Source organism: Annulohypoxylon truncatum (assembly GCF_022578515.1).
Source record: "Annulohypoxylon truncatum strain CBS 140777 unplaced genomic scaffold F4807scaffold_19, whole genome shotgun sequence".
NCBI lineage: Eukaryota > Fungi > Ascomycota > Sordariomycetes > Xylariales > Hypoxylaceae > Annulohypoxylon > Annulohypoxylon truncatum.
The window spans coordinates 680,864-707,293 of record NW_025953805.1 but is presented as its reverse complement, the minus strand read 5'-3'; the positions used below and the strand labels follow the sequence as shown (position 1 = coordinate 707,293).

General features: G+C 48.7%; 7 protein-coding genes across 7 annotated transcripts; 3 read left to right on the top strand and 4 right to left on the bottom strand.

Annotated features, from left to right (window-relative positions):
* Positions 1 to 646: 646 nt before the first annotated feature.
* F4807DRAFT_111027 (membrane transporter) lies at positions 647 to 2,636 on the top strand. The gene is made up of 2 exons (XM_047992758.1): positions 647 to 1,837; positions 1,901 to 2,636. Exons 1-2 carry the CDS (start codon positions 834 to 836, stop codon positions 2,496 to 2,498), a joined length of 1,602 nt encoding a protein of 533 aa, XP_047853638.1. The 5' UTR covers positions 647 to 833; the 3' UTR covers positions 2,499 to 2,636.
* Positions 2,637 to 2,670: 34 nt separating this feature from the next.
* Positions 2,671 to 4,800, bottom strand: F4807DRAFT_429021 (major facilitator superfamily transporter). The gene is made up of 2 exons (XM_047998297.1): positions 4,333 to 4,800; positions 2,671 to 4,202 (listed from the first exon to the last, which is right to left on the bottom strand). Exons 1-2 carry the CDS (start codon positions 4,702 to 4,704, stop codon positions 2,898 to 2,900), a joined length of 1,677 nt encoding a protein of 558 aa, XP_047853637.1. The 5' UTR covers positions 4,705 to 4,800; the 3' UTR covers positions 2,671 to 2,897.
* A 3,063-nt stretch (positions 4,801 to 7,863) lies between these two features.
* On the bottom strand, positions 7,864 to 10,818 carry F4807DRAFT_111012 (acetolactate synthase). Its single transcript, XM_047992757.1, has 5 exons — positions 10,402 to 10,818; positions 10,182 to 10,286; positions 10,055 to 10,122; positions 8,308 to 9,999; positions 7,864 to 8,251 (listed from the first exon to the last, which is right to left on the bottom strand). Exons 1-5 carry the CDS (start codon positions 10,563 to 10,565, stop codon positions 8,193 to 8,195), a joined length of 2,088 nt encoding a protein of 695 aa, XP_047853636.1. The 5' UTR covers positions 10,566 to 10,818; the 3' UTR covers positions 7,864 to 8,192.
* Positions 10,819 to 11,765: 947 nt separating this feature from the next.
* On the top strand, positions 11,766 to 14,509 carry F4807DRAFT_110770 (WD40 repeat-like protein). Its single transcript, XM_047992756.1, has 2 exons — positions 11,766 to 13,172; positions 13,226 to 14,509. The coding sequence occupies exons 1-2, from the start codon at positions 11,984 to 11,986 to the stop codon at positions 14,362 to 14,364; spliced, it is 2,328 nt and encodes a 775-aa protein (XP_047853635.1). The 5' UTR covers positions 11,766 to 11,983; the 3' UTR covers positions 14,365 to 14,509.
* A 743-nt stretch (positions 14,510 to 15,252) lies between these two features.
* On the bottom strand, positions 15,253 to 16,143 carry F4807DRAFT_461234 (hemolysin-III related-domain-containing protein; the record flags this gene model as incomplete). Its single annotated transcript, XM_048001652.1, has 3 exons — positions 15,253 to 15,264; positions 15,382 to 15,533; positions 15,750 to 16,143. The coding sequence occupies 3 exons, from the start codon at positions 16,141 to 16,143 to the stop codon at positions 15,253 to 15,255; spliced, it is 558 nt and encodes a 185-aa protein (XP_047853634.1).
* A 593-nt stretch (positions 16,144 to 16,736) lies between these two features.
* F4807DRAFT_461233 (translation machinery associated TMA7) lies at positions 16,737 to 17,065 on the bottom strand (the record flags this gene model as incomplete). The annotated part of the gene is made up of 3 exons (XM_048001651.1): positions 16,737 to 16,831; positions 16,892 to 16,981; positions 17,044 to 17,065. 3 exons carry the CDS (start codon positions 17,063 to 17,065, stop codon positions 16,737 to 16,739), a joined length of 207 nt encoding a protein of 68 aa, XP_047853633.1.
* Positions 17,066 to 18,346: 1,281 nt separating this feature from the next.
* On the top strand, positions 18,347 to 21,280 carry F4807DRAFT_428995 (kinase-like protein). Its single transcript, XM_047998295.1, has 3 exons — positions 18,347 to 19,738; positions 19,791 to 20,159; positions 20,627 to 21,280. The coding sequence occupies exons 1-3, from the start codon at positions 18,671 to 18,673 to the stop codon at positions 20,846 to 20,848; spliced, it is 1,659 nt and encodes a 552-aa protein (XP_047853632.1). The 5' UTR covers positions 18,347 to 18,670; the 3' UTR covers positions 20,849 to 21,280.
* Positions 21,281 to 26,430: the final 5,150 nt, after the last annotated feature.

Sequence of the window (26,430 nt, the reverse complement as noted above, 5' to 3'; positions counted from 1 at the left end):
TATTGGAGAATTATTAATAAATTGAACGATACCTAAGTTTAAGTTTGTATCCCCCGAACCAAAACTCTAGCTTTGAAGGTTATTCGTAATTGAGTATCGTTCACAGAGGCATGATGAAACAAGAGTGTAAGAACAGAAGGGCGGTCTGCGCTGAGACAAGAACTAGATGATCGCTCGCAGGCTTGATTACCTACTAGCAATCTTCTCTCATGGTAGACGGTGTCTTCGGCGAGTTACATGTGCTTGACTTACAAACACCGTTTTATCACTCCTTCTCTTATTAAGTCCACACTCGCTCCCAAGACACTTATCACACATCTCAAGCTTGCAATTGCAATCAATTGTGATCAATTACATGGAGTATATATTGCGCATGTGTCAGTGACACCGAGGAGAAAATCACGGTTGGAATCGTATCCGTTATGCAACGCTTATAACTTTTTCACTAACATCCTATAAGGACCTCGCAAGACCTGTATACTCACGGCCACAGCCGATTCATCATATGCGCAATGACTTAGCTCAACGACATTAATATCACATACTAGGTGGATCAAACGCACTTCCTCTACCTTGGCTTCCACCTTAGGCCAAACACATTACCTTGTCCACGGCTTATTGATTCATCATCTGATAAGTATTGACCTGCAATTTCAAACATGGGTGGTTTGCTTTGAACTTTTCTTACTTAAATATGATACCTCACAATGGACATCCTAACTAGGTCTTTCCTGTCGGAAACGAAAAGAAAAAAAAAAGACGCAGGACGGCGGTTGATATACAGTTATTAGGTCACCTGCTTTACTTCTTATTCTATTAGGAAGATCATTGAGATGAGTGTCGACATAGAGTCGACGGCTGACGCAGCCCTGGGGAACAACTTGAATAGCGACGACAATCCATCACCACCCCACAACAGCCCGGTCGACATCGAAGAACTTGGAAGATGCAGACCTGATATCTTCGCGAACGGCTGGGTAGAGATTGGATTTTGTGTCTCTGTCCTTGGCTCGGTAATGATGGCGGAGTTCCTCGTGAGCGGGTTTAGCGTCCTACTCCCAGTTCTCATCAAAGATACTGGGATCGACCCTAATCAGAGGACCTGGCCTGTCACTGTCTTCTCTCTTGTCACCGGCTCGTTATTGTTACCATTCGGTCGGCTCACCGACATGTTTGGCGGTTTCCCGGTTTACCTTAGCGGACTCATATGGCTGATGTTGTGGACGATAGTGGGTGGTTTTAACCGTTCCTTGCCTGCCGTACTGGCGACCCGGGCTCTCCAAGGCGTAGGAGCGGCGGCATTCTTGCCTGCTGGCACGACCTTACTCGGAACCACTTACCGTCCCGGCCCGCGAAAGAATACGGTATTCAGTTTATACGGGGGTTGTGCGCCACTTGGGTTCTTCTCCGGCATTATCATTGCCGGCCTTACCGGCGAACTCGTCTACTGGGGCTGGTTCTTCTGGATCGCATCTATTCTGCTGGCCGTTCTATGCACCCTCACATTCTTTTGCGTCCCTCGTGAGTGGAAGCGGTGCAGCTGGTCTTCGATGGATTGGTGGGGATGCTTAACCAGCGTGTGTAGTTTCAGTTTGCTCACATATGCCATTACGGAAGCTTCTCACGTTGACAAGCATTGGGCGTCGCCTAGAATATTCGTCACTTATATACTAGGCTCCATCGCCCTCGCTGCTTTTGTTTATATCGAAGGATGGGTTGCAATGTCTCCCTTGCTACCTTTCAACTTATTCACGATCAAGTATATCGGTCCACTCTTCCTCGCCCTCTTCTTCGCGTGCGGCTCTTTTAGCATATATCTTTTTTATGCGAGCTTCTAGTAAGTTAAAAGCCCAGAAACAGCTCAAGGTAATCCAACGCCTAAGGAACTAACAATTACTAGCATCCAGACTATCCTCGCTATCAAACCACTGCTCGCCGCAGTCTGGTTCGCCCCTATGGCTGCCGGCGGAATCATTATCGCCCTTGTTGGTGGGGTTACACTCCACCGATTGCCGGGAACTATCCTGCTTCTCCTATCCGGAACCGGCCTTGTTTTGTGCTCTCTCCTCTTCGCTCTCCTGCCGGAGAATCCCAATTACTGGGCATGGGTATTCCCGGCGATGGTGTGCAGCACAATAGGTATCGACATCGGGTTTAATGTCAGCAGTATCTTCATAACTACGAACGTCCCCAAGAATCAACAAGGCCTAGCTGGGGCGTGTATCAATGGGTTAAGCTATCTAGGCATTAGCTTCTTCCTCGGTTGGGCCGACTTTGCGGTCGCTAGTGAGTCGACCAATGGGTTAAGTAGGAGTTATAAGGTCGCTTTCTGGTTCGCCGCCGGGTGCGGAGCCGTGGTTATCCTGCTCGTCCTAGGATTCATCAGGATTGGTAAAGCAAAGAGCGACTTCACGGTAGAAGAGAAGGCTCGGCAACAAGATCCTAACCCCGAAAATGAAGGGTTAATGCTAGAGGCGGCGGAAAACCTGCGAGAATAATGCTTTGGTTACCTACTTAATATCAAATACTTACCCAGGTAAGTATCTCCATCGTTTATATGATCTAAGGTACATGCAGTAGTAAATCATACAGTTATTAGCAGCCTAGGATAGGAGTAAACAAATAGTTAAGCGTATTCATAACGTCGGAGGTGGCTCTTATTTCGTTAAGGTGACTTCTAAATTTCTGGAAAAAAGCTACCTACCTGGTATCTAATAGATATACCACACCATTCAAGAATCACTATGCACCAGGTAATATTCGTCGAAAGGAACCTATATCCAATTCATCTATCCACTAACATGCCTCAGGTTCTTTAGTGAAGAATAATTCCGTCGTTTATGATAATCTAGTCAGCGTATATTCTACCTATATATTCAGGACATAATCGTCTAACTCTAAGTAGTAACTCCGTTCTTCCGTTCTTTTGCCCTTTGACGGTCCCGTTTCTCTTTTCTCCACCGGATTCCATTCTTCATAACCATGAATATCATCGGCGAGAAAGCGATGTATATGAAGCCGAGAATCGAAAACGCCCACCCGATGCCAACCCCGTTTATCATGGGTCCGATCACCGCAGTCGCCGCCGCGCCAACCAAGCACCTGGTTAGGTTATTGCTCGCAGTAGCCGCGCCCGCTTTTCCCGGATTCACGTCGACGAGCAGGACGTTGACCGCGTTGCTGAACCCGACCACGGCCCAGCCGGCTATGAACAGCAGGACGCACGGCACGGCCACGTGGGCGCGGTATTGGAACGCCCAGCCCCAGCCGAAAGTAACCAGGATAGTGATCACGAGCATGGGAACGCCGATCTCGAGCCTCGCGCGCTCGATGGGGAAGTCGGCGAGGTCCTGCTGCTTGCTGCGCTCGAAGGGGACGCCGCGCAGCCGGCAGTGGCGGCGGTAGTTCCAGTTCATCAGCTTGCCGTTGACGAAGGCGGCGCCCATGCTGCCGCCGACCATGGGCAGGTACATGAGCCCGATCTGGATCTCGTCGAAGCCGTAGTTGGCGCCCAGCTGCGTCGGCATGACCGTCGCGATGCAGTAGAAGCCCGTGAAGATGACGCTGCCGTACGACAGCAGCACGAACATCTCCTTCTCCGCCAGGATGATGACGGACTGCCATATGTTGAACTTGCCGACGCGCAGGCTGCGCCGCGTCGACGTGCGCGACGCCGTGTGCGCTAGCGAAGCGCCGCTAGCTTTCTTGTTGCGCCGTCGTTTGAGGGAGTCTTTGCAGAGTTGCCAGCCCGTGCGGTAAGCCGGGTGCGGGCGTATCGACCCATCTCCCACGATCTCGCGACACGTCTCCGGCAGGAAAAACGCGTGTAAGATAAGCACGACTCCGGCCAGGATGGCGAGGAGCCAGAATATCCATCGCCAGCCGACGAACTGGGAGAGGATTCCGCCGACGATGGGCCCCACGGCGGGCGCCAAGAGAATGGGCAATGAAGTGTACCCTACATAGTGGCCTCGCTCGGCCGAGGTGATGATGTCGGCGACGACAGCTTGGCACAAAGCCACGGTCGTGCTGGACCCCGCGGACTGCAGCATGCGCAGGACCAGCAGGGCCGGGTAGCTGGGCGCGAGCGCGCACCCGATGTTCGCGCAGATGTAAATTACGAAGCAGATGAAGTACGCCGGACGCCGGCCCGCGGTATCGGCCAGCGACCCGACGAACATCGGCGTGATGCCTTGGAATATCTATAGGGTCGGGGATGTCAGCGATCTCGGCTTGATCTCCGACGAATCATGTTAAGATATGAGAAACCTTAGTGGGCTGGCATTTTGGAGTGTTTGTGCATTAGAGAGGGGATGGAGAAGGGGGAAGTACCATGTAAGTCGTCACAGTCAGGTTGATCTGGCTGACCGTGACGTGGAAGTCGGCCGCCAAGACATTGAGGGCCGGCAGGTAGATCTGCGCCGTGAGCGGCGAGAAGAAGGCCCCGATGGCGGCGCCGATTACAATCCCCCTTTTCTCCCACTCCGTGAAGATAGTGTAGTCGGGGCGCTGGTCGAGCTCAGGTTGCTCGCTTGGGGGCTCGGCATCAGCATTAGCATTGGGGTGAGTTAGCGGCCCGCCGGCCTCTTTGTCTTCTGGCGACCTCGTAATATCGGTGTCGAAGCCATTTTCGTGAGCCTTTTCCGCCGTGGTAGATTCGATGTTGTTCCCTCTGTCGCTAGTACGTGAAGAAACATCTGACATGACTTGGCTAGCTAAAGATTGGTTTAAATCTTGAGGTTCTCCGAATTGCAGATCAAGTCTAGTCTGCGATTGGATCCCCTCTGCTTAAATACAATCTCGAATAGGTCGAGAGAGCTGTGTCATGACTTTTCATACGACGTCCGTTAGCCGATTTCGCTTAACTGGATTTCCGTTTTGGGGGAAATACGGCGGCTTTGGGCGGTGGCCGCTTAGTAGCCCGGAGCCGAGAGCGGCTTTGTGTGGTTCAAGCATTCAACCATGCAGGTACCACTTCGGGTACCAGCTCGGGTTATTTTTTAACCCAATAACTAGTCTTAATATATACCGATGCAAGACATCTCTATTAGGATTCTTATGCATTATGTCTCACTCGGTCAAAATTGGTAACTCTTCAAGATGTTTTACTTCCTGCGTCACGCCGGCGTCATAGACGATACACAAATAGGGAATTGGCAGGTTGCTCAATAGCCGGTTGACGCTTATTGAGATTTGAACTATGGGGTAGGACACGGAAATAAGGGGTCATTTCCGGGGCAAGCTCTTACTCCATCTCAGGTTCAGGAGACCAGTATCCCGCAGGCGCATTGCGGGATTAGGGAACGAGTAATAATAATAATAATAAAAGATAAAAAAAACTCTTCAAGGCCCAGCCCAGGATCTGTAAACCGGCTCCTGGCTACTGCGCCCCCGCTATTGGGTATTTCTTTGCCACTCTTTTTCAAGCCCTAGACGGTGTGCAATGTCTAGGAATCGAACCCTAGACCACCCATTGCAGGTGTGGTCGTTAAAGCAGGTTCGACGTGGTATCTGTGACACTAACCAGTCGGCCACTCTGTGTGTTCAGGCCCTGGTGTCAGTGTCGCCGGTTGAAATTTCATGACTGTATTGTGTTATTTAAGCTTCACTTTGGGGACAGTAAATTTCTGTTGGCAAGCATTGGCCACTAGGGACACGATAATAGCACAAAAGGCACGGTACGTGTCGCGATAGTTAAGGTCATATGGTCTAAGCGTCATACACCTACAATAACTTTGATACAGTGCCACGCTGTGGTCCTCCCTAAGATCACATATCCGAATAACCATCATACCTACGTGTTAACATCTTATAAGTATCTATAGACACCTACTAGTTAAGGGGGTAAGCATAAAGTTGATGAGTTAAGAAAACAAAGCCTCGAGAGGCTATTGATAGATGATATATTTATCAACTCCATTATCCCGCATTAGGGAGCGATATATTTCAATTTACTTAGGTTGTCAAACGGATTTATCATGTAGATGGGGTAGGTTTCGGGGAGTTCAACCCGTACCTAGAATAGTTCCACATTCAAGAAAGGAGTTAAGATGAGACAGGGCTGTTCCGGTGTTGCTGTTCTTCCAATAACCAACAAACCTTTTAACTACTACCATTTTCTTTCAGAATAGTTCATATAGAATGCTAGTTGATCTTGACCGAGAACCTGGTCAAGCGGTGAAAAAGATCAAATCTTTCGCTTCTGACGACAATTACCCCGTTCCAAAGGACCAGGGGTGCTAAGGGATACTCCTCTTCTTGTTTGATTGCCTTACCAGAACATTAAAAACACCACGAAGCCTAAGCTGGCAATGTCGAATAGGGGTGCATTATTGAACTCACGTAAGTGTCGGGTAACATGATGATGAATTCCATTTGCGTGACAGATTGATGATATGAGTGAGAATGGATAAGGGCGGCAATTCCCAAAATCAGTATGCAACAAATTTATTTGTATGGTTGGATTAGGTCAAAAATTAGATATACAGGAGTATGATGAGAGTGGCAGAAAAAACCTACGGGAAAAAACGGTTAAGTGACAAGCAAGGTAGAAAAGGAAAATACAAAATCGCAGAAGTGTTGCGACATGGATTTGAACATGACACCTTTACGTGGGCACTGGAATAGCAAAAAAGTACCAACCATTGAAGGCACTCCTAGGCCCAGCCTCTGATCTATAGCGTCAGAGCTACTGCGCCCCCTATCTGCGCCTCGTCAGCAACCAGAGGAAGAACACGTCTCTGGAGGCTGCGAGCGTATGGCAGAATCGCAGGGTATTTAATTTGCGGCTCCTTTTCAGGATTCGAACCCAAGACCTTTGGGGAGGTTTTGAGTCCGTGCCGTGTCTGAGGCGTCAACCAACTACACCAAGCTATTGCTAGGCTCGTATCGCCGCTGTTGAAAATTCTGTCCGTTTTTTTGACTTATATGCCTAATCCAGTTGGCCAATGCGGCCGACGGTGAGGTTGGCGGGCAACAGAACACCTGGCACAGTACTCTTTGACCACCTGCCTCTGGCAGACTCGCGACTTACCTAACCATCTAAGTAACTACGTACCTAGGGGTCATTGACTTCATATTTAGATGGCATCCATGCTCCCATTTCTGATGATCTAATCTCGTAGATTGTTTTGTAAGGAAAACTATGCCGAGGTGATGGCCTCTCGTTAAGCCCGGTATCATAATCGGCATGCCCAAACACATGAAAGTATTCGACATATTCTATCATCTAGGCGTATATAATTTATTTTTACCCAGATACCTTGGTGGGTACTTTATAGGCTAACGACACAATAATAAGATGAAGTTTATTCATATACGAGTCCATTTTTAAAGTGATAGGAGATTTAAATGCCAACTGCCAAATTTGCTACAGATATACAGGTATGCTCAACATCCTTAGATCTTACAATATCGTATGTCATAATTAACGATATAAGACTTGAGGCAAAAAGTACTCCATATTTGATCAATCGCTAGTCTTCTTATAGGTCCATTTACCATCCACAACGATAATTCCAGCGGAGCCCATTTCAAGGAGCGACATGGCCTCTAAAGCAGATGCACTATTGGCAGCATGAAACATTTGCTGATCAACCACTATCATAATTCGGGATTTCCAATGCAATCTAAGTAGTTCTATGAATACGGATGTTGGTATTTGATGATCCAGAACGTGATAGTTGTTTGTTATGATTAGGTGACCACGATAAATAGGGATGGTCGTAGAGGGTATCACGTGATATCGATATGGGGAATAAACACAACGATGGCAGAGAATAGCCATAGAGTACTTACCGATGTGTGCAGTGACGAAGGTGTATTTAAGACACCGTAGTAAGTTGCCACAGCATTGTAAATGTCTGAACTAACCGAATTGCGTGAGTTCGTAGGAGTCATGGTCAAGTGCCACTCTCGATAACTTCGAGTTTGGATCCATTAATTCAAGATACATATATACAGACGATCAGCATGTACCGATAACAACGCCAACTAATTCGCCATATTAACCCGATATGAACGTTCAATGCGAGGTCGAATTTCACTTTTCGATTCCTTTTTTTCACCGGATGCAGCCTTTTTATGATGGCCCCCTATTTTACTTTTTTCTTCGAATATCTCCCCAGTGGTATTTTCATATGAAAAACAATTCGCCAACTGCCGATGCAATAAAGACTCATATAAAACAAGTTTCAGCTGTGTAAGCCGCAAGTTCTGGTGCGCATAAGCTCTCTGCGCTGTTTATCCTTTTCTGTTTTACAAGTTAGCTGACTAATCACATCAAAATAGGGGTAATGATGTGCTTACCTTGATCCCATACAAGGAACTCGTGTAAGCCAGAGCCTGCGGGCACCATGGGTAAGACAGGCACTTTCTTGTCTGTCATCACCTCCAAGAGAGCGGGGCCATCGGTGTTGATAAGCCATTCTAAGCTTTCTACCGTTTCCTCGGGCTTGATGAGTCTTCGGTGTTGGACACCCATGGCATCAGATAGCTTCATGAAGTCGGGGTTCTTCTGGTGCGTGTGCGCGTATCTGTCCTCGTAAAAGAGATTTTGCCATTGTGTAACCATTCCCTGTTCCTCGTTGTTCAAAACGATAACCTTGACACCGATGTTGAACTGCGCAGCGGTAGACAGTTCTGTAAGAGTCATGTTGAACGAAGCATCACCATCGATATCAATCACAAGGGCGTCGGGCCGAGCGACTTTGGCACCGATGGCGGCGGGAAGACCGAATCCCATAGTGCCCAGACCTCCAGATGAAACCATGGTTCGGGGTTGTCGCCACCTAAAATGTTGAGCTGTCCACATTTGATGCTGACCAACACCGGTCGCGATGATGGTGTGCTTGTTTTGGTTGGCTGTTAGCTTGCTGAGCTCCTCGATGAGGATCTGGGGCTTGATCATTCCAGGTCGTTCGGTACGCTCAAATGCATGCATGGGCCATTTTTCCTTCCATGAGTTGATCTTGTCAAACCACTCCTTACGGTCTTCCATGCTTTTTATGTTGATATTAGGAAGAAGCTGTCGTAGGTTCTCCGCGACATCGCCCTCAATAGCTTCGGTGGCTTGCACAACCTTGTTGATGTTCTTTGGCATGACCTCAAAATGCACGATACCACCTCGGCCTTCTGCAGCCGCCGCCTTAGCAGCAGGTGCAAATTTGGCAGTGTTAAGAGTCACACGATCATCGAAACGGGCACCAAGAGCGATGATAAGATCAGATTCCTGAATTGCCATGTTCGCGAACGCGGAGCCATGCATACCGAGCATATAGAGCGACTTTTCGTCCAACTCATCGAAAGCTCCGAGGCCGAGAAGGGTGGTGGTAACTGGTATCGAAGCCTTGTCGGCAAGCTCCTTGAGAACCTCTGGTCCGCCAATTGACGAGACAATACCCTGTCCGGCATAGATAACAGGTTTCTTCGCCACATTCACTAGATTAGCTACGCGTCGAAGAGATGCTTGGAGCTGCTTTTGAGTAGCCTCCATGGCGGCGCGTGACGCAGCGCTCGGTAAGCCTGGGAGAGCCGATTCGGTAGGGATAGCTCTCCTCAAAACGCCTGCAGTAACATCTTTGGGAAGATCGACGAGTACGGGGCCCGGGCGTCCGCTAGTCGCGATATCGAAGGCTTCGTTAATTCTGCGTGGCAACTCGGCGATATTCTTTACCATGACATTCCATTTCGTGCAAGCCCTCGATATTCCAATGACGTCTGCTTCTTGGAAGGCATCGCTACCAATAGCAGTAGTAGGAACCTGACCACAAAACACAACCATAGGTGTACCGTCAGATAGGGCATCTTGGATCGGTGTGATAACGTTGGTGGCGCCCGGGCCGGACGTCACTAGAACCACACCAGGCTTTCCAGAGGCGCGCGCATAGCCCTCAGCCATATGCCCCGCACCTTGTTCGTGCTTTGGCAGGATGAAATCGAAATGTTTCGAGTTATAGATAGCATCGAACACTGGCAGGATAGCTCCACCAGGGTATCCAACTATGACTCATATTAGACACAGTTCTGGGTTTCTGATAGTTTATGCAAAACATACAGATATGCTTGACGCCTCTTCGAAGCATCATTTCGTGGAAAATCTCTCCTCCAGTCTTTCCAATGAAGCTAGAATCTCTTAGTCAACTTCCTGCGCTTAAATGGAGCAGAAAATGGGTAGTGCATACGATTCGTCCATCTCAGGAGTTCGAGGATTGACCAAGGGTTGGACATGGCTTTGGTCTTTTGCGTCGGCAGTATTAAACGCTGGAGAAGGTACTTCTCTAGCTTGACTACAACCCGTCGCATTAGCATTGATCACGAAAAGCCATATGCGTATAGAACATATAGTGGCAGATGTAGGAAAATATCAACGCCAGCGTCAACAAGAGAGAAACGTCATCATACGCGGTTGATTGGGCTGAAGTAGCTTGATTCCTAATGCCACTCGGTACGGTCTTCTTAACCTGGATAGCCGAGGCGACTGGTGAGGTAGTAAATGAGCAGCGTTGCTGTCGCGAAGCCTGAGCCAGAGCCCTAACGGCTCGGCTGGCTTGTCGAGTACGAAGCATGGCAGAAAGGGAGAAAGGGCAGAAAGAGGGGAGATTGGAGGAAGGGAAGAAAAAGAAAGATCGAGGAGGCGACGATATTATTGACGATTTGAGGGGAGTTCCCAACCAGAACCAGTCAATTGCAAAGGATACGCCAGACTCTACTCTCCAGTACCGTCACTGAGAAAAGGTGATTAATCAATGGCAAGAAAATGCGACGAAGGTTTTTGATCTAAGAGTCACCGAACGATTTTCATTGACCCGACTGCGGAACACAAAAAATTAGACACAAAGATTGTGGGGTTGTTGCAAGGGTTGCCCATGCAGGTGGCCCGTGTTATGCCTGCTAACCGCACCTGCGCAACCCAACTCGCATCGCAGATACCCTCGTTGTAGCCGCCACTGTAGCAGTGTAGCATTATGCCAGTAACCGGTGCAGTTTCCAGTGCTTCGGTGGCAATTGGCGATATCGGCATAATCCCGAAAATTTATTTAGCTGGTGATTGGCCCCCGTAAGCCGACTCAAAACTTCCTTTCTAGCGGTCTGGAACACCTATCTAAACGGTATTCTAGGGTCGTTTGGCTCAAGCTATCTAACCAGTAACGTCAGATGTCTTTCGAGTGTTAAATTCGACTTCGCCCCTCAAACTCGTTCGCACATTTACTTTAGTAAGTGTCTTGAAAGTGTCATCTAATTACTACACTAGACAGGTACCTATGTACTTACAAATGCCATGAATTATCTCCATTCCTAGGTAAGCACATAGTTCACCTCAATGCACGTTTTCGAGATAAGTGTAACAATAAGACGGATCAAAGTGCATGAGTGAGCGTGGTGTACTACAATGCTTATAGGTAACCATCACATGCTAATAATGCACCTAGATTAGATATTGAATTAAGGAGCATTACCTTTGTTTGCAACTCTTAAGTTTGAATATATTGAGACTACATAATATCTGGAAGTCAGCTACCAAAATAAACTATTAGTTGAATATAGGTAATGCTGCCAAAGCTTTTAATAAAAATGTACCCAGGTATTGATATCAAAGAACGTGCTTGCATTAAAAAGTTTATAGGTATTTGAGGTACCCACGTACCTGGGCTTTGAGTGCGACGTCAAAGTATCCAATCATTTTCAATCAAAACTTTCCCTCCAACAAATCAGATTCACGTTAAACAATCACATTAGAACTCTTTCGGTACCCTTTCCCCACTAGAATTTCATCTTCTATAGACGGCTGCCGTCACTATTTCACATGAACGCTTGGTGATATAAGGGTTTCAATTGCACATCTACGCAGGTACCTATCCGGATGGACGTATTATGAGTGCGCCAATCTACACAGCGTCTACCGCGAATGTCGATGAGGATATTCTCTCCATCACAGTCCATCCGAGGTAATACGCTCACGATTTGATAATTCCAACTCCAAACAATGCGTCTTCGAAAGTCCAACAAAGAGGTACATTTCAACGCCAGTAATATTCTAGATATTTCCGATGGAGAGCAATCGACCGTGGCACATCAAAGCCGCCAATCATCTGATGATGAGTTCGTAGTGGCCGCTCAGCAGCAGCTGGACGATGAAGATGAGCATGATGTTGTCCCAAACGACTTGTCCGATTTCGAAACACAAAAAGGCAAGAAGTCGGAATCAAAGCGAAAGAGGAACCGGCGCTCCTGGGTCCCGACAAATGCAGCTAACTCATTAAGCAAAGTTCAGCCCTACCCAACAGATCCATCTCAGAAATGGACAAGAACATATGTTGGCCCAGTAAAGAGATGGACACGATTACTCTATCTAGTGGATTACTGGTTCGGCGACATGGAGAACCGTAGGGAGATATTCAACGGATTCATGAACCTCTGGTTCAATTTCCAACTCATTCCTCCTAAACTTCCATTAGGATCCCGCCAGTTGGAGTTGGCAAGAAATGGATGGATGCCTGACGACTTCGCCCAGGATATGGAAGATAAATTTCGCAGTTGGTATCTAAGATATCTTTCCATGACAACTACACCACAGGTACCAACTGTAATCGACAAGACCAAGGCATTTCGATGGTTTCTTCCACAGACCAAGAGCGACATGGGTGTTTTGCTTGGCCATGTATCGAACCAGAAGGAATACCGCATCAAGCAAGGCGAATCTATACCATTCTCCGACTGCGGAATACCGATCGAAGATGAAGGCAACCACAAGGTACAAAGTGGAGGTTGGCTACTTGACGTGGGAGGCATCGTCCTCTCTATGGGATGGGCTCCTATCAAAGGGGAGGTCGACCAATTCCTAGCTATGGCAATCATCCCATATGCAGACCAGGCTTATTATAAGAATCTTGATGATATACCCAAGGGATCGGAGTTGAAGGAAGGAAATATTCAAATTTGGAAGTTCGAAGCGGAAAAAGATCATAAAGGCGTTCTCCGACCAGCACATTCTTCTCCGAAATTAGCCCATGCGCTATGCTTTCATTGGGGAAGGGCACTGCGAATGCAATGGTGTCCGGTTCCGCTTTCAACCGATGACAATATAGCTCTGATAGCCGCGCTATGTGGCGATGGGACGTTGAGGGTTATCAAGATCACACTTGGCACAGAGAACGATGGCGACGGAACATTTGGCAAGTACTCATGGCACTATTCACAAAGAGAATGTTTGCTAACATCATGCTAGAGGAATTGCAGGAGCCGATGGCCACTATCAAGCCCCCTAAAGAGTATACCCTGGAAATCAACTGCTTTACCTGGTTGAATATGAATCGGATTGCTGTTGCTCTTTCGGATGGATCGGTAGTGGTATGGTCTATTTCGCCCTGCCTGCCTCTGATGCGCCACCCTGTCCACGGGAGCCCTATTATGGACATCGTATCCGGCTACCCTTCTAGTCCCTTTATCATCGCAACAATGCCAATGGGTGGAATGTTCACCTTAACTGATCTAAACCGACCAACTGCAGAGAAGACGTATCACGGCAATCCCGTGGTTTCTCTTCAACCAAATACCCTTGTGTGGAACGACCACTTACGAGGTTTCGCATCCATATGGCCCACATCTTTTCCGGGAACTTCTACTATTTCCTTCGTACACTCTCGGGTATTCCCTCTATCTCGTCACATATGTACCGTCGAGGGACAGACGATGTGCCTTGCATTTGGAACGTGTCATCCGTACCTCCTCGCTGGAAGCTCGGATGGCTCTGTTTGGGCTCTCAACGTCTTGCGCAAAATGTCATCACACAGGGACAAGACGCACAAACTAAAAATATTCCAGCATGAGTATTGTGCACCGAGACCACTAGGCACCGAGACCGACAATGACGAGCGAAACTCGCGCCGTGGCACATGCCGTATCCTCCATGGCTTTCTTCCGCAGGTAAATATACACCCTCTCGGTGTGAGAGTCGCGAAGGAAAGCAGAGTCAAACGGGCCAAAAAAGAGAAGGCTGGTAAAGGAAAAGCCAAGAAAGCAGATGATGGTCCCGTGTCTGATGATTCGGAGCGAGAAGATGACGATAACTTCACCATGGTACCGGGACCAATTACTATTCATGAACCTTTAACCCGTATTACGGCCTTGTCGTGGAATCCAAATGCTGAATTCAGCTGGTGGGCTGCGGCTGCAATGGGCTCCGGATTGGTAAGAGTTACGGATGTCGGTATTGAAGATGATCAAGAAGGATCACACGAACACCGCGGAAAGTCAGAGTCCGTTGACCCAGGAGATGCAACGGCTGGTGACATTGATGGCCTCGATGATGAAGATGAGATGGGAGAAGAGTCAGATGCAGATATCAATATGATGCTGTATGACTGAGTTGATGTCCAGATAAGGTCAGACTGGACGTGAGTTTATGGGTGAATTTCAATCGCATACAGATGATACCCGGTGCCCTAAGGGCATCTTTAGCTAAAGATTGAGCTTATTTTGCAATTTTCTTACCTGGTTACTGATCTTGATGTGCCTTTTAATAATCCAGTATATTCATCGCCTTCGGCACGTTCCAGGGCCCAGCAACATTCGGCACTGTAACATATTTATGCCTGTAGTTGAAGCTTAAAAATACCTAGTCAGCATAGTAAACGAATCTCTACGTAAATACATAGATGAATATATCTTACAAGTCTCACAGGCCCCTAAGTGGCAAAACCCGGATTAACCTCAACCTCAACTCTTCCTCGGTTTGGGGGTTTCTAGCACTGGCCACCCATGGTACTGTGGTGGTAGTCGAAAGCCTTAACCATGCCAGTCAGATGCGTTGCTGCGGCGAATAAGATTAGGATATGGAACAACTGATGAGAGCTACCCCAAATGTCAAAGGTTCGCGGGAAGCTTCTTTCAGGCCATCGAACCCATGGGAGTGTTAGTATCTTGTCGTAGCGGGATAAAATTGCTTCAACTCACTGCATACTAAAGCACATACAGTTAGCGACCGTACTCACCAAAATGTTTTCGCGAGGGTTAGCTAATGGCCTCCGAGCCTGTGAAAGAATAAAAAGGAGATACTCACTAAGAAAGCCCCAAAGATATATAGGAACCCTTGAAACAAAACCCAATTAAGACCCATGCGTTCATTGAGTGATTGATAACCATAAATGGTCAGACCGTGGCAGACAGGGACGAATCCAGATACACCCAGGCCGACGAACATAGCTGCTCGATAAGGTCTCCAAAGTGGTGTTCGAAACTTTTCAACCCAGGATACTAAGCCGCAACCTAGACCTAAGGTAAAGATCTATAGGAAAACATATCATCAGCACTAAGATTTCCCAAGGCCCCACCGAAAGAGCACGTAGACTCCCCGAGCCTGACTAAGAGGATAGGGTTACTTACTCCGTACAAGTAGAACTCCATCAAATGCGGTAGACAGAATAGTGCGTAGTAGAGCGCCGGGATGAAACTCCCTACAATGAGAAACACGATGCCGGAGTAGTCCAGCTTGTTTCCCCACTTCGAAACCTCCTCCGAGTGGTTCGAGATAGCATCTGTGCACTGCGGGTTAGGCTCTCATAGGCACACGATATCTTACTTTGACAACACGTAGAAACGAGATTGAGTAAGCTAATAAGACGCCAGTTACTTACTGCTCGTCAATTAGTAAACTCTCAAGAAGGAAGGATAGGATAGGATAGGGAATAAAGTCCAGCATTGGATAAGATGGAAAGATTAAGTCGGAACTCACCGGTAGGTAGCGCTCATACCAAGGCACATCACAGCGCCGGCGAAGAAACACCCGAAAACGAGCACATCCGATGCGTTCGCGGACACGTACCGCGGTGCGATGACATGGTACAACCAGGCACCCACGGCGGGGAAGATCAAAGCGCCGAGTAGGTGTGTCCAGATGTTGACGAACTCGTTATGCACGTAGAAGAGCGAGGTGAACGATAACCAGTAGCTGTTGCTGTCACGCCGATACCCCGTCTCGATAAAGTGGTTGTCGCGCCGCCAGGAGGGTAGGTCGTCCCATAGGACCGTGAGGGCTTCGGCGATCTTGTGTTCTACGTCCACGGCGACCTGCGCGAGCTTGGAGGCGGAGGAGGAGGACCGCCGCTTCCGGAGCCCGGAGTTGGCTTGTTCGGTTGTCTCAGTCATGGTGCGTTGCGGTTGCGTCCCTACTAGTACGGGGAATCCTAGCCTCACTTCTCACCTTCCACTTCCAATTTACCTAATTAATTAAATGAATTATAGGGGTCTCATGTGTCGACATAAAAAAAATGAATAAAAAATCTAATGTCTAAACGAACGGGGACTGTTCTAACTCAATTCCAAAGTTGTTGGGCTTGTACAGGTTAAAGAATTGTTGAGAGGGCAATTGTGGCTCTTAGGTGGTCTAAGGTACCTCGGAAACCCGGGCTGACAGCTGATTTCGCTTGGTGGGTATACAGATCTTGTCTAGTGCGATTGGAAAAGTTATCGAAGATCCAGCCTGTGCCTGCCAGCCATGCAGCCATGGCAAAGCATGTGATCCCCCGTGAGTTGATAATCGCAATGGCATATCAGAGGAAAGGACGAGTGTATGGATTGGTGTATTGAGCGTCATAGCGTAAAATATTCCCTGAAACCCCATGAAACCCGGCAGCAATATGAAAATCATGTCTATCCTTGAAGCGCCTACGCTGTATGCATCCGTATTCTCAGCGTCATAGCTTCGTTGCTTCCGTGAACCGCGGAGTATCGGGTGTCTCTTATTTCTTGCCGCTCCTCTTGATGCCCTGACTGCCGCTGTTCAATGGTCCCTTGCCACCAGCCTTCTTGGCCATCTCTGCGCGTGCCTTCTCGTCTTGACGATCTGGGTTAGCGATATGTAATATGGATGCAATTGGCTATTGAGGGAGCATACCAGCTCGCTTCTTCTCGAGGAAAGCCTTGTCGTCCTCATCGAGGTCCTTGTTCTGTTTCTTGGGAGCCTTTAGAGGCTTAATCTTGCCGCCTTGCGAAATATCGGTGTCAGCAAAACCCTTCGATGATCATGGGGTGATCTTGGTGAAATACCTTCTCTGTTCTGGCCACCCATCTTGAAGTGAGATATTTGCGCACGGGTGTATTTGTTATTTGTGGGATCGTAAGAGATGCCAGACAGAATTTACCCGCCAGAAAAGACGGAAAGAAAAGCAGTCGCGAAAGTAAAAGGTCAAAGTCAAGCCTAGAACATTAGAATTGTCAGCCAAAACGGATGCGACCGCGGGGCAGCCGAACAATTGGAAGGGTCTAGCGCTTGGACCATGTCAAAATTGCACTAAAACAACTTAATGCCGGTGAAACTTGATCCACTCTTGCTGGAAGATCCACATTGGCAGCCACGCTACCGGGACTCGGCCGTACATAAATCCTTTTGTTGGAAGGCGTAAAGCGCACAGGCAGCCCTGCTATCAATGTTTCTAACGTGAGTCGTTTTATCAAAGTCGTCACTACTTCAATTCAACACTTGAATCGATTCAAGATTTTCGGATCTAGCAACATCCATCACCCCCACGCGACGTCTAACTCGTGACCTTTTTCTCCATTTCTCTTCTCAGACCACGTTCCCGACGACACATTGTATATCTCTGTATCATTTCCTTCACCACCTGAACCTGAACGACCTGATATATGATGCGACGGAATTGAAAAGACGTTTTGACGGTTCGGCTCAATTCTGCACCTTCAATATTTGACGATTTTGTGGCTGACACACATTCCCCTGCCCCAAAGGTCCGGAAGTTATCGTCCAGGTACTTCTTAGAGGCCTCTATCCCTTAATATAGTGAGCAAAATGGCAACTCCCGCTGCCAGTTCTGACGAGGGGGAAATTGTGGAGAATGGCGTTGGAGACTTGAAGGCAACTTCACTGGCTCAGCTTGAAGGAACCGATGTTGACCGTGCCGACAGAACTCGAGCTAGATATTCAAGATCGAGATCACCCGAATATGTAAACGGCTCGAGATATCCTCCCAGCTTATCTCGACGAAGTCGCTCTCCTCGCGGGCATAAGCGTCCCCACGATGATCGTGATCGTGATTCGCATCGTGGCGGCCGCGTAGACGCGGATCCCCGACGATTTCGCGTCCATTACGAAGACACTGCCGACAGTCACCGCCGCCCGCGCTTCTACGAAGACGAAGATCGTCCTCCTTCGCGTTCATCAACTTCCGCCCTCCATTACGACGACAGGGATAGAGATTATGCATCTCGTAGCAGAGGCGGGGATCGAAGCCGAGACTACGACCGACACATTAAAAAGCGTCCTAGGAACCGCTCTCGTTCGCCATTCCGGCCATTGCGGGGCGACAGGAACCGAGGCGGCCAATCTCGTCGTGATGACAGCAAATATCAGCGCGCTTCTGATAGGAATGGCGTAGAAGGCGTTAAGTCGAGCAGGCAAGGCACTCCTCGACATCCTCAAGACAATGCAAAGTACCCAGAGCGAAAAGCTCCTGCGGATACTACAGGTACTGGCAAAGATAAGACTAAACGTGCACCAGGTAGTTCAGAAGCAACTACTCCTACTGATCCACCGGCTCGGTCCGATGAGCCTGAGAAGGAGTACGAAGAGGATAAACCCGTCGACATAGATGCTGAATTAGAACGTAGACGTCGTCGTCGCGAAGAACTTCTTGCTAAGTCGCGTGGTGCCACACCCATGCTAGTACAAGCTCTCCAAGCATCAGAGAAGACGAATGGATCATCGACAGGGGGTAGTCAAACAAGGGCAAGCACGCCCATGGCTGTCGATGGAAACACTCCTCGATCCAGTAAGCAACTCTCTGTTCTCAGTCAGATTAACCCATCATTAACATTACCTACAGTTACTACATCACCAAATTCTCCGGCCCGTGGTCTTCAAGAAGGAATGTCGCCTGCCGCAATTGAGATATCCAGCGACCAAGAACTTATCAACACGCATGGCAAATTTAAAGGTACTGATGAAGATGGTCCTTCTGCAGCAGACTACGATCCCACGGTAGACATGAGAGAGGATGAGTTACGAGATGAGCGTCGCCATGGCCATATCGGTCCCCATGGAGAGGTGCTCCCTTCTAATCAGAAAGCTGAGATAGCCGTGGTAGATGAGCCGCAGACACAGGAGAAGTCAAGAACAGATGAAGACGATGACTTCGACATGTTTGCTGAAGAGTTTGACGAAGAGAAGTTTGCTGCGCCGAAACCTACTCACCTAGATGCCGCCGCAGACAATGGCGAAGTTCCTGTTCCCATTATTCACGCCAATGCTGGTGGTATCCTCGAAGGTGACGACAAAGAGGGATATTACAAAATCCGAATTGGTGAGATCATGGACGGTCGATACCAAGTTCAATCAACTCTTGGTAAAGGCATGTTTTCCGGTGTTGCCCGAGCCATGGACATTACGAACAAGAAATTGGTCGCCATCAAGATGATGCGAAACAACGACGCCCTCAGGAAAGGAGGCTTTACTGAGATCGCGATTTTGCAGAAATTAAACGAGGCCGACCCTGAGAATCGTAAGCACATTGTGAAATTCGAGCGTTACTTTGAACATAAGGGTCACCTTTGTCTAGCATTTGAAAATCTCAGCTTGAACTTGAGGGAGGTTTTGAGGAAGTTTGGCAACAATATCGGTATCAATCTAAGTGCAACACGGGCATATGCACACCAGATATTTGTGGCTTTAGCTCATCTTCGGCGATGCAGTATTATTCACGCTGACTTGAAGCCGGACAACATCTTGGTGAGCCTTCCCAGAGCGCAACATATGCTGAGCTGTTACTAATTATTTCCAGGTCAATGAAAATCGCAACGTCCTTAAGATCTGTGATTTGGGTACGGCTATTGATAGATCAGATGCTGCAACTGCGAATAACGAAATCACACCGTACCTGGTCAGTCGATTTTACCGAGCACCAGAGATCATCCTCGGGATGCCGTACGACTACGCCGTTGATATGTGGTCCATAGGCTGCACATTGTATGAGCTCTATACCGGCAAGATTCTATTTACGGGCGACAGCAACAACCAAATGCTTAAAGCAATAATGGAGATCCGTGGCAAGTTTAGCACCAAGCTGTACAAACGCGGCGAATTATCCCATATGCACTTTGATGAGGTTGGTAATTTTATCAGCCACGAGAGGGATAAGGCGCTTGGAAAGGTACGTTACTATTTTCTTGGTCGCAAATTGAACCCTTCATGTTTCTATTTATATACGGCGTTTAGTAACGCTTTTCTGGAACATAACCGGTTATGGAGGCCAGGGTACTGCTGCAAGCTGCAGGCAAGTCACATCAAAGCGAATGCATTCAGGACGATAGCCGCACAGAGACCCTCATCTACGTCCATCACCGCCTTCCTACATCTAGGATTTTATCAGCGGGTCTAAGTGGAATCCTACGATCATATTCAGCTATAACTTGTCTCAGGTTGGAATGCATACAACGCGCTTACAACCCAAGTGCCACCCCGGATCCGACGGCGTCGAACTGATGCTCTCGACCAACCTCTCACTAACCTAATCCCAATTTCGATCACACCCCGCGTCCTAGTTTCCTTCCGTCTCGTTTATCATGTCTAAAGTCTCAAAATAAATTACATGGTGCATAGTAACTAACAGGTGTGTAGACAACGGTACGAACTCTGGCTATTGTTAAGCCGACTCGTGATCTTCGCACTCGCCTCTTGGCCGCCTCTGGAGGCATGAACGATGTGGAGTCCAGGGATCTCAACCACTTTGTGGACCTCCTAGAAAGATGCCTGACACTCAACCCGGATAAGAGGATTACTCCAGCTGAGGCTCTGAAGCACCCTTTCTTCACAACTAAGCTTGCTGGACCCCAAAGGTAGAGCCATGTGGGACCACCGCGAATGTTGGGTCATAGTGGTGCCTATTAATATGCTGAATATACGGCATCTTACTAAACGTCTCACGCAACAGCAGACCTCTATTGCAGATTCCATTGGAACCCTTGGATTAACCCTCAGGGAGACGGGTGGAGTTATCGTGGTGACATGCAATGCGGCTACGTGATTCGCGCCGAGATACTTCGATAACAATGTGGGAATATGGTCGCCTCGAGTGGACAGTCTTTTTCTAAGGTTCTATTAATAGTGCTCTATCCATGACGCGTGGGGCTAGTCGGAGGACTTCGTTAATGTTATATAGTCCCAAAGAAGCCACACTATCCAGGCGCAAGGGGGGTAATGGATGCCGAAATGCCTTGATTTAGAATACAAGACAACACAATAAATGGTATAATCATGAGCTACCTATTTCTATAACCAATGCTGATTGATATATCACAATACAACCTAGACGGCGCTTCCATATAATTAGAAAAGGTAAAGCCGCAACTCCGTCCAGCGGTATTTAGACCATGTCAATACTACCCTTTTTCAGCCTTTTTGGCTCCGAAAACTCCTATTGGTCTTGATAGGGGCTCTGCATAAACGCTCTTGCATAGGATTAAGAGCTCGCTCTTCTAATGGTGCGACGACTGCCAAGTACGCATGTAGGATCTGGTGCTAATAGATGTTGGGACTTCCTGCGAGTGCTGCTGCATACGTACCTAGGTATGCTAGGGCCGATCCTTCCGCTTGTCTTCGCTGCGGGTCTGGGGCCGGCGGTAGGTAAGTTGGAGATGGCGTGACCGAGATGATGCCGTTGTATGTATTATCTAGTATGCGGCTAGATTTCGGCCGGATTCGTGGGATTGTTTTTGGTAGGTAGGTATGTTTTGTGCGGGTGGCTGGACTGTGGGTGGATGTGAGAGGATGGTAAGTTAGTACGGGACGGCGAATGGCGGAGCATTGGAAACTCGGCTGTTTGGAAGTGGAACCGTGTTATGGCGAGTTGTTTAACGGTATGTTGCCCCTTTTGACGATTTACCTGGTACGCAATAGTCACGGGGAAGTATCGAGTCACGTAGCAGGCGGGTTTGTTGCCTGCGGCTGAGTAACGATGCTAGGTTCTGATCCTCCGTTTTTGGATGTAGGAAAGAATTTGCGGTTTCCGTGACGCCCTAGGTGACCAAAGGCTTGCTATGATAAACGAGTGATCAGCATTACGGTAATAAATTTACCGTGAAGTGTGAATATTGTGTCTTGCGCCGTCTCTCTGCTGATCACCTCTCAAATAAGCTCATATAGTAGAATTCCGTTTAAGTCCTATTGCAGCACGCCGAGATCAAAATTTCATATTCCTACATGCCAGCTTCTCCTACGCCCCTATTCCCGTGGAGATTCATCTCGATACTCGCTCTACCTGAGCCGGCAAGATCGTTAAGCTTCTATAGGACCAGATTAGATGGTCCATGGTAAGGGTAGGAGTATACCTAGGTATCCATAACAAAAAAGATTCAGGTTATTATTCATATCCAATGCATGGAAAAGGCACAACATGCTGCCATATATCCATCGTAGCAATGCAGCAGACCCAACCGCCCGTCTCCTAGGTCCGATGCCTCGCATTGTCTGTGGGACCGGGCCAAGCAATTCGGGAAGGAATCTTGTGAGCGGCTACGACGCATGCGAGGGGCGTCATCCATCTTGAGCATTATATCTACTGATTCTCGAAGAGGTGGCGTCTGAGGGTACCCAAACCCCATTTCCTACAACGTCGTCATTTCTATTGGATGCCCCGATGCAAGAATTCTCTCTGTTACTAAGCCCCTTCAGTGATGACCCTGAACAGAATCCTCAGCTTCGATTTCCACCACATCATGTAACCTACCCACTTACCGCTAGTCTTCTCCTGACAAACGAGATGAATAAAACCATTGAAAACACTGTTAAGCACAGCATCAGGGAGGAATGGGGGACGATCCTGCAGTCGAGTGACAGATGATCGGCCGTCCCTGTAACCGGGTCTCCCGCACGCAGACGAGAGATGTCACTGGACCTAAGTGGGCTATTATTAGCCGTGCTTATCATCATGAACTGATGATTCCCGCCACCTTCGGCGCCCCTACGCTTTCGTTATTCGCGGCTCGCGAAGTACAATGTGCGAAATAAGACTGCGGTGGTACGTTCCCACGTAAACGCAATTGCCGCATCTGATTGGCAAACCTCGTACATACGTCATGTTATACCGCAGCCTGTAACACTGGCGCTCCCGAGGCTGAAGACAGAGGCTCGGGAGATGACTAATTGGTGAGATCTTAGCAGCTATCCGAATTACATCTCTAGCTACCTAGGTAGTTACCTACCGCCTACCTAACCTAACAGCTGGCTACATAGTAGGTGGTTAGGGATCACAAGCACAAGCCTCCCTCGGCAGCTCGCACAACTACAAGGTAGGCTACTACTTAGCAGTAGCATACGAATGGTCTGGACTTTGAGACGAACAGGGACTTAGACATGTAGGTAATGTGCATGCTAGTTATAGGGGGGCCCTAGACCAGGTGAGAAGACGCAATGCGGGTATCCGTCCAAGTTCGTTCGGTTCGCTGCCGTGACCCGGGGCGGGTTGAGAGAGAGACAGGACGAAAAGTTGGTGCCACCGGAGCGTGTGTGAATGTTAGGAGGCTGTGCTCATCGCCACCGTCTGTTACGCGCGTTTCGTTGGGCCAGAACAACACGGCGGGCTCGAAACATCATGCTTCTTCCTTCCTTCCAGCGTGCTAATCGATGGCGTGCGTAGGATGAACCACAGACGTAGGTGTTGGTATCAAGATCCCATTAATTCGAGCTCGGGTGTAATTCTACGCCGGCTTTGGGGCATGCTAATCGATAAAAGCAAATGCCTGGCCATTGACATTCTAAATATATCCTTCCAGATTCATGCGCGCAAAGCTACGGGGGCCACGTAAAGTGGCCGCCGCCGCCGCCGCCGCCGCCATCAAAGCCTAGGCCGAAGGAAAAATGGCCTGCGCCCTTAGCGCCCCCGACCTACGAAACCGGGGCCTGCCAACTAAAACGTGGCGGGAAAGCGTTGAGACCTTGGAATAGGTACGTCCTGATATGTGTAAGTTAGAACTTGGTCTCAGATCGCAAACGAAAACCGAGCCGCAGATTTCACGACATGATGCATAGACATACATCCATGGGATGCGTGGGAAGGTAGGTAGTTAGACAGGCGGACGGGACCAACAGATTGCCCAGATATCGTTGCCGCCCCAGTGGCTGTGCCACGTTCCCTCGCAGGGCGTACGGGAGAAAGACGCACGCACGCATGTATGTAGGTATGCGGCTATGTCTCAAGCCGGGCGGTAAGTTTCGTGCGTTTCGCAGGATAGATTCACGGACGGCAAAATGAAGGAAGTTCAACTTGATTTTCTTATGGCGGAGTCTTACTTCTAGTCTAATGTACGGAATATGCACACGCCTATCTACGTATGTACGTAGTAAACCCACTTAAGCCGTTCGTTGGAGAGTCAGACAAAGCTTTCCCAACTTAGCAGCTTGGGTGACATGTTGGGTCTGTCCATGTGTTGCTTGGCTTACTATACTGTACCGTATTAGTGACACTTCCAGCCGTTCGGGATAATGACCGGCGGCTACCCGAAACCCGCGTCAAACCCTCCCCCATGGTAGTAGTAGACCCGATGGGTTCCCCATGCCGGCGCCCGGCCGCAAGCGACATGTCAGATCTGGCGGCCGGCGGGTCGAAGTTGGCGCGGCCACTACTGTGCTCCGGGATCCAACACAACCCGTTCACAACGTACGGAGGGGTGAGTAAGGGGCATCCGTAAACGGTAGTACAGGAGAGACAGTCATTCTCCACCCTATCTATCCTGTAGATGTCGCCTAAGTGTGCATATGCCGTGCGTACGTGTAAGTCATAACGACGCAGGAGAGGCTGGGAGAGTTGGCTCCGCTAGCTCCAGTACCATGACGAAGGAGTGGGAAGATCGTGATGTAAAAGGCTGGGCTAGCATAGAGAGGAAACATGACATGCTCAAGCAAGGGACGTCTGAGACAGAGAAGAGGCTGAGATTGAAATCATATCGAACCCGGCCGGCACATCTAAGGAGCGCCAATGAGGACGCTCGTTGTTATTATTACGCGCAATTAAGAAACCGGACCGCACGCCTCGCCGATCGGCACCCAATTACGCAACCGGGCACGGCCTGGGAGGGTAAATCTCAAGTCGCTCATGACGGCAACAACGTCGGCGGAGTCCCGTATTTGATTAATTATCGAATCCTCCCAATATAACCCCAATTTCTTGGTGTTCCTGACCTGCAGTTTCGGGTCGGTATCGTTTGAGGTCTCTACGATTGCTTGTTTTGCTACTTGTGATATGAAGCCTTATCCCTCAGTCGCTCCTTGCATTTTCGTAATTATGACTGCTTTCATAGAAGGGACACAGCAATATATTAAAGTTGGCGATCCTGACGTATCGTGATGCCGCTGTTTGTTTCGTGTGCTTCGTCTCGGCTGTAACAGGTGCTTGGGGCCTTGCATGACGTCGGTGAGGAAAAACCAACCATGCCCTTGCAGAGTGTGTTTAAATAGATAGATGTGGCTACTCTTGGGTTTTTTCATTGGCCATGGCACACGATTTTGATGCTAATTTCATACGTTTGGTCTCACCTTACACTTACAGTATATACTGCAATTGTGATGATGCGCTTTTGTAACCTGCGATTCGCTGCGCTGTCATGCCCTTCAGGGCTACAAACCTGACATCATACACAACAAATATACAACCGTAAATGAGGCACAGCGTAGGGACAACGGTCTACTCGGCGAAAGCGACTCGGACCTGCTCATGATACTCACTCTCGGGTAGTAATATCGCAGCATCCCTATTGGCGATATTGGTGATTGCGACACAAGCAGTCACATTATTCAATCCCATCCACTCAGAGATCGCAGAGATCGTTGGATTGATGGACCGTGATATGTAGAAGCGGTGATCCAGCTTGATCTAGAGTGCCCGGTGCTAAACCGAAGGTGGAAGTTAACAGGTTGGGAGGCGTACTGCGTAGAACAATTCGAAGATCAACATCGAAAAGTACCACGTGTAGTAAGGAATTGCAAGAATAGAAGAAATATACTCAAAAACTTCGGCGGAACTCTTCCGGGAACGGGAGGGGCAGAGCACTGTGGGCGACGATCCCAACGTCAAGAGGACGGGGTCCGCGACGGCTAAGGCAGTTCCCATTGGGGACCCCACGATCCAATGACCGTGCCTAGACGCATCCTCCCTCATTGCAGCATATCTCGGAATGCATCACCGCCTATCAACAACAAATCGACGGCAGACGCTAATGGTGCGACATGGGCACAAAGAAGCGCAGTGGCCTTTGCTCCCTCGCTAGGCATATGAAGGGGATAGCGTCGGTAACGTAATATCAAAGTGGAGGGGAAATATCAAGATTCAAATCTGCTCATGGCGGGAGCGTCGCACTACCCGGTGTCCACTTGATTGAGATCTTCCACGGTGACGATCTTTCAGGAGGAAGGGCTTGCCGAATCACCAG

Excerpts from the sequence above, each read along its gene's own strand:
- F4807DRAFT_428995 (XM_047998295.1), top strand. The coding sequence starts at position 18,671 with ATGCTAGTACAAGCTCTCCAAGCATCAGAGAAGACGAATGGATCATCG. Across the intron at positions 19,739-19,790 it reads TGAAGCCGGACAACATCTTG|GTCAATGAAAATCGCAACGT; the intron begins GTGAGCCTTCCC and ends AATTATTTCCAG. Across the intron at positions 20,160-20,626 it reads GGGATAAGGCGCTTGGAAAG|ACAACGGTACGAACTCTGGC; the intron begins GTACGTTACTAT and ends ACAGGTGTGTAG.
- F4807DRAFT_111027 (XM_047992758.1), top strand. The coding sequence starts at position 834 with ATGAGTGTCGACATAGAGTCGACGGCTGACGCAGCCCTGGGGAACAAC. Across the intron at positions 1,838-1,900 it reads CTTTTTTATGCGAGCTTCTA|CATCCAGACTATCCTCGCTA; the intron begins GTAAGTTAAAAG and ends AACAATTACTAG.
- F4807DRAFT_111012 (XM_047992757.1), bottom strand. The coding sequence starts at position 10,565 with ATGCTTCGTACTCGACAAGCCAGCCGAGCCGTTAGGGCTCTGGCTCAG. Across the intron at positions 10,123-10,181 it reads ACTCCTGAGATGGACGAATC|CTTCATTGGAAAGACTGGAG; the intron begins GTATGCACTACC and ends AAGAGATTCTAG. Across the intron at positions 8,252-8,307 it reads GTTCCTTGTATGGGATCAAG|AAAAGGATAAACAGCGCAGA; the intron begins GTAAGCACATCA and ends CTTGTAAAACAG.
- F4807DRAFT_110770 (XM_047992756.1), top strand. The coding sequence starts at position 11,984 with ATGCGTCTTCGAAAGTCCAACAAAGAGGTACATTTCAACGCCAGTAAT. Across the intron at positions 13,173-13,225 it reads CGATGGCGACGGAACATTTG|AGGAATTGCAGGAGCCGATG; the intron begins GCAAGTACTCAT and ends ACATCATGCTAG.
- F4807DRAFT_429021 (XM_047998297.1), bottom strand. The coding sequence starts at position 4,704 with ATGTCAGATGTTTCTTCACGTACTAGCGACAGAGGGAACAACATCGAA. Across the intron at positions 4,203-4,332 it reads TGACTGTGACGACTTACATG|ATATTCCAAGGCATCACGCC; the intron begins GTACTTCCCCCT and ends CCGACCCTATAG.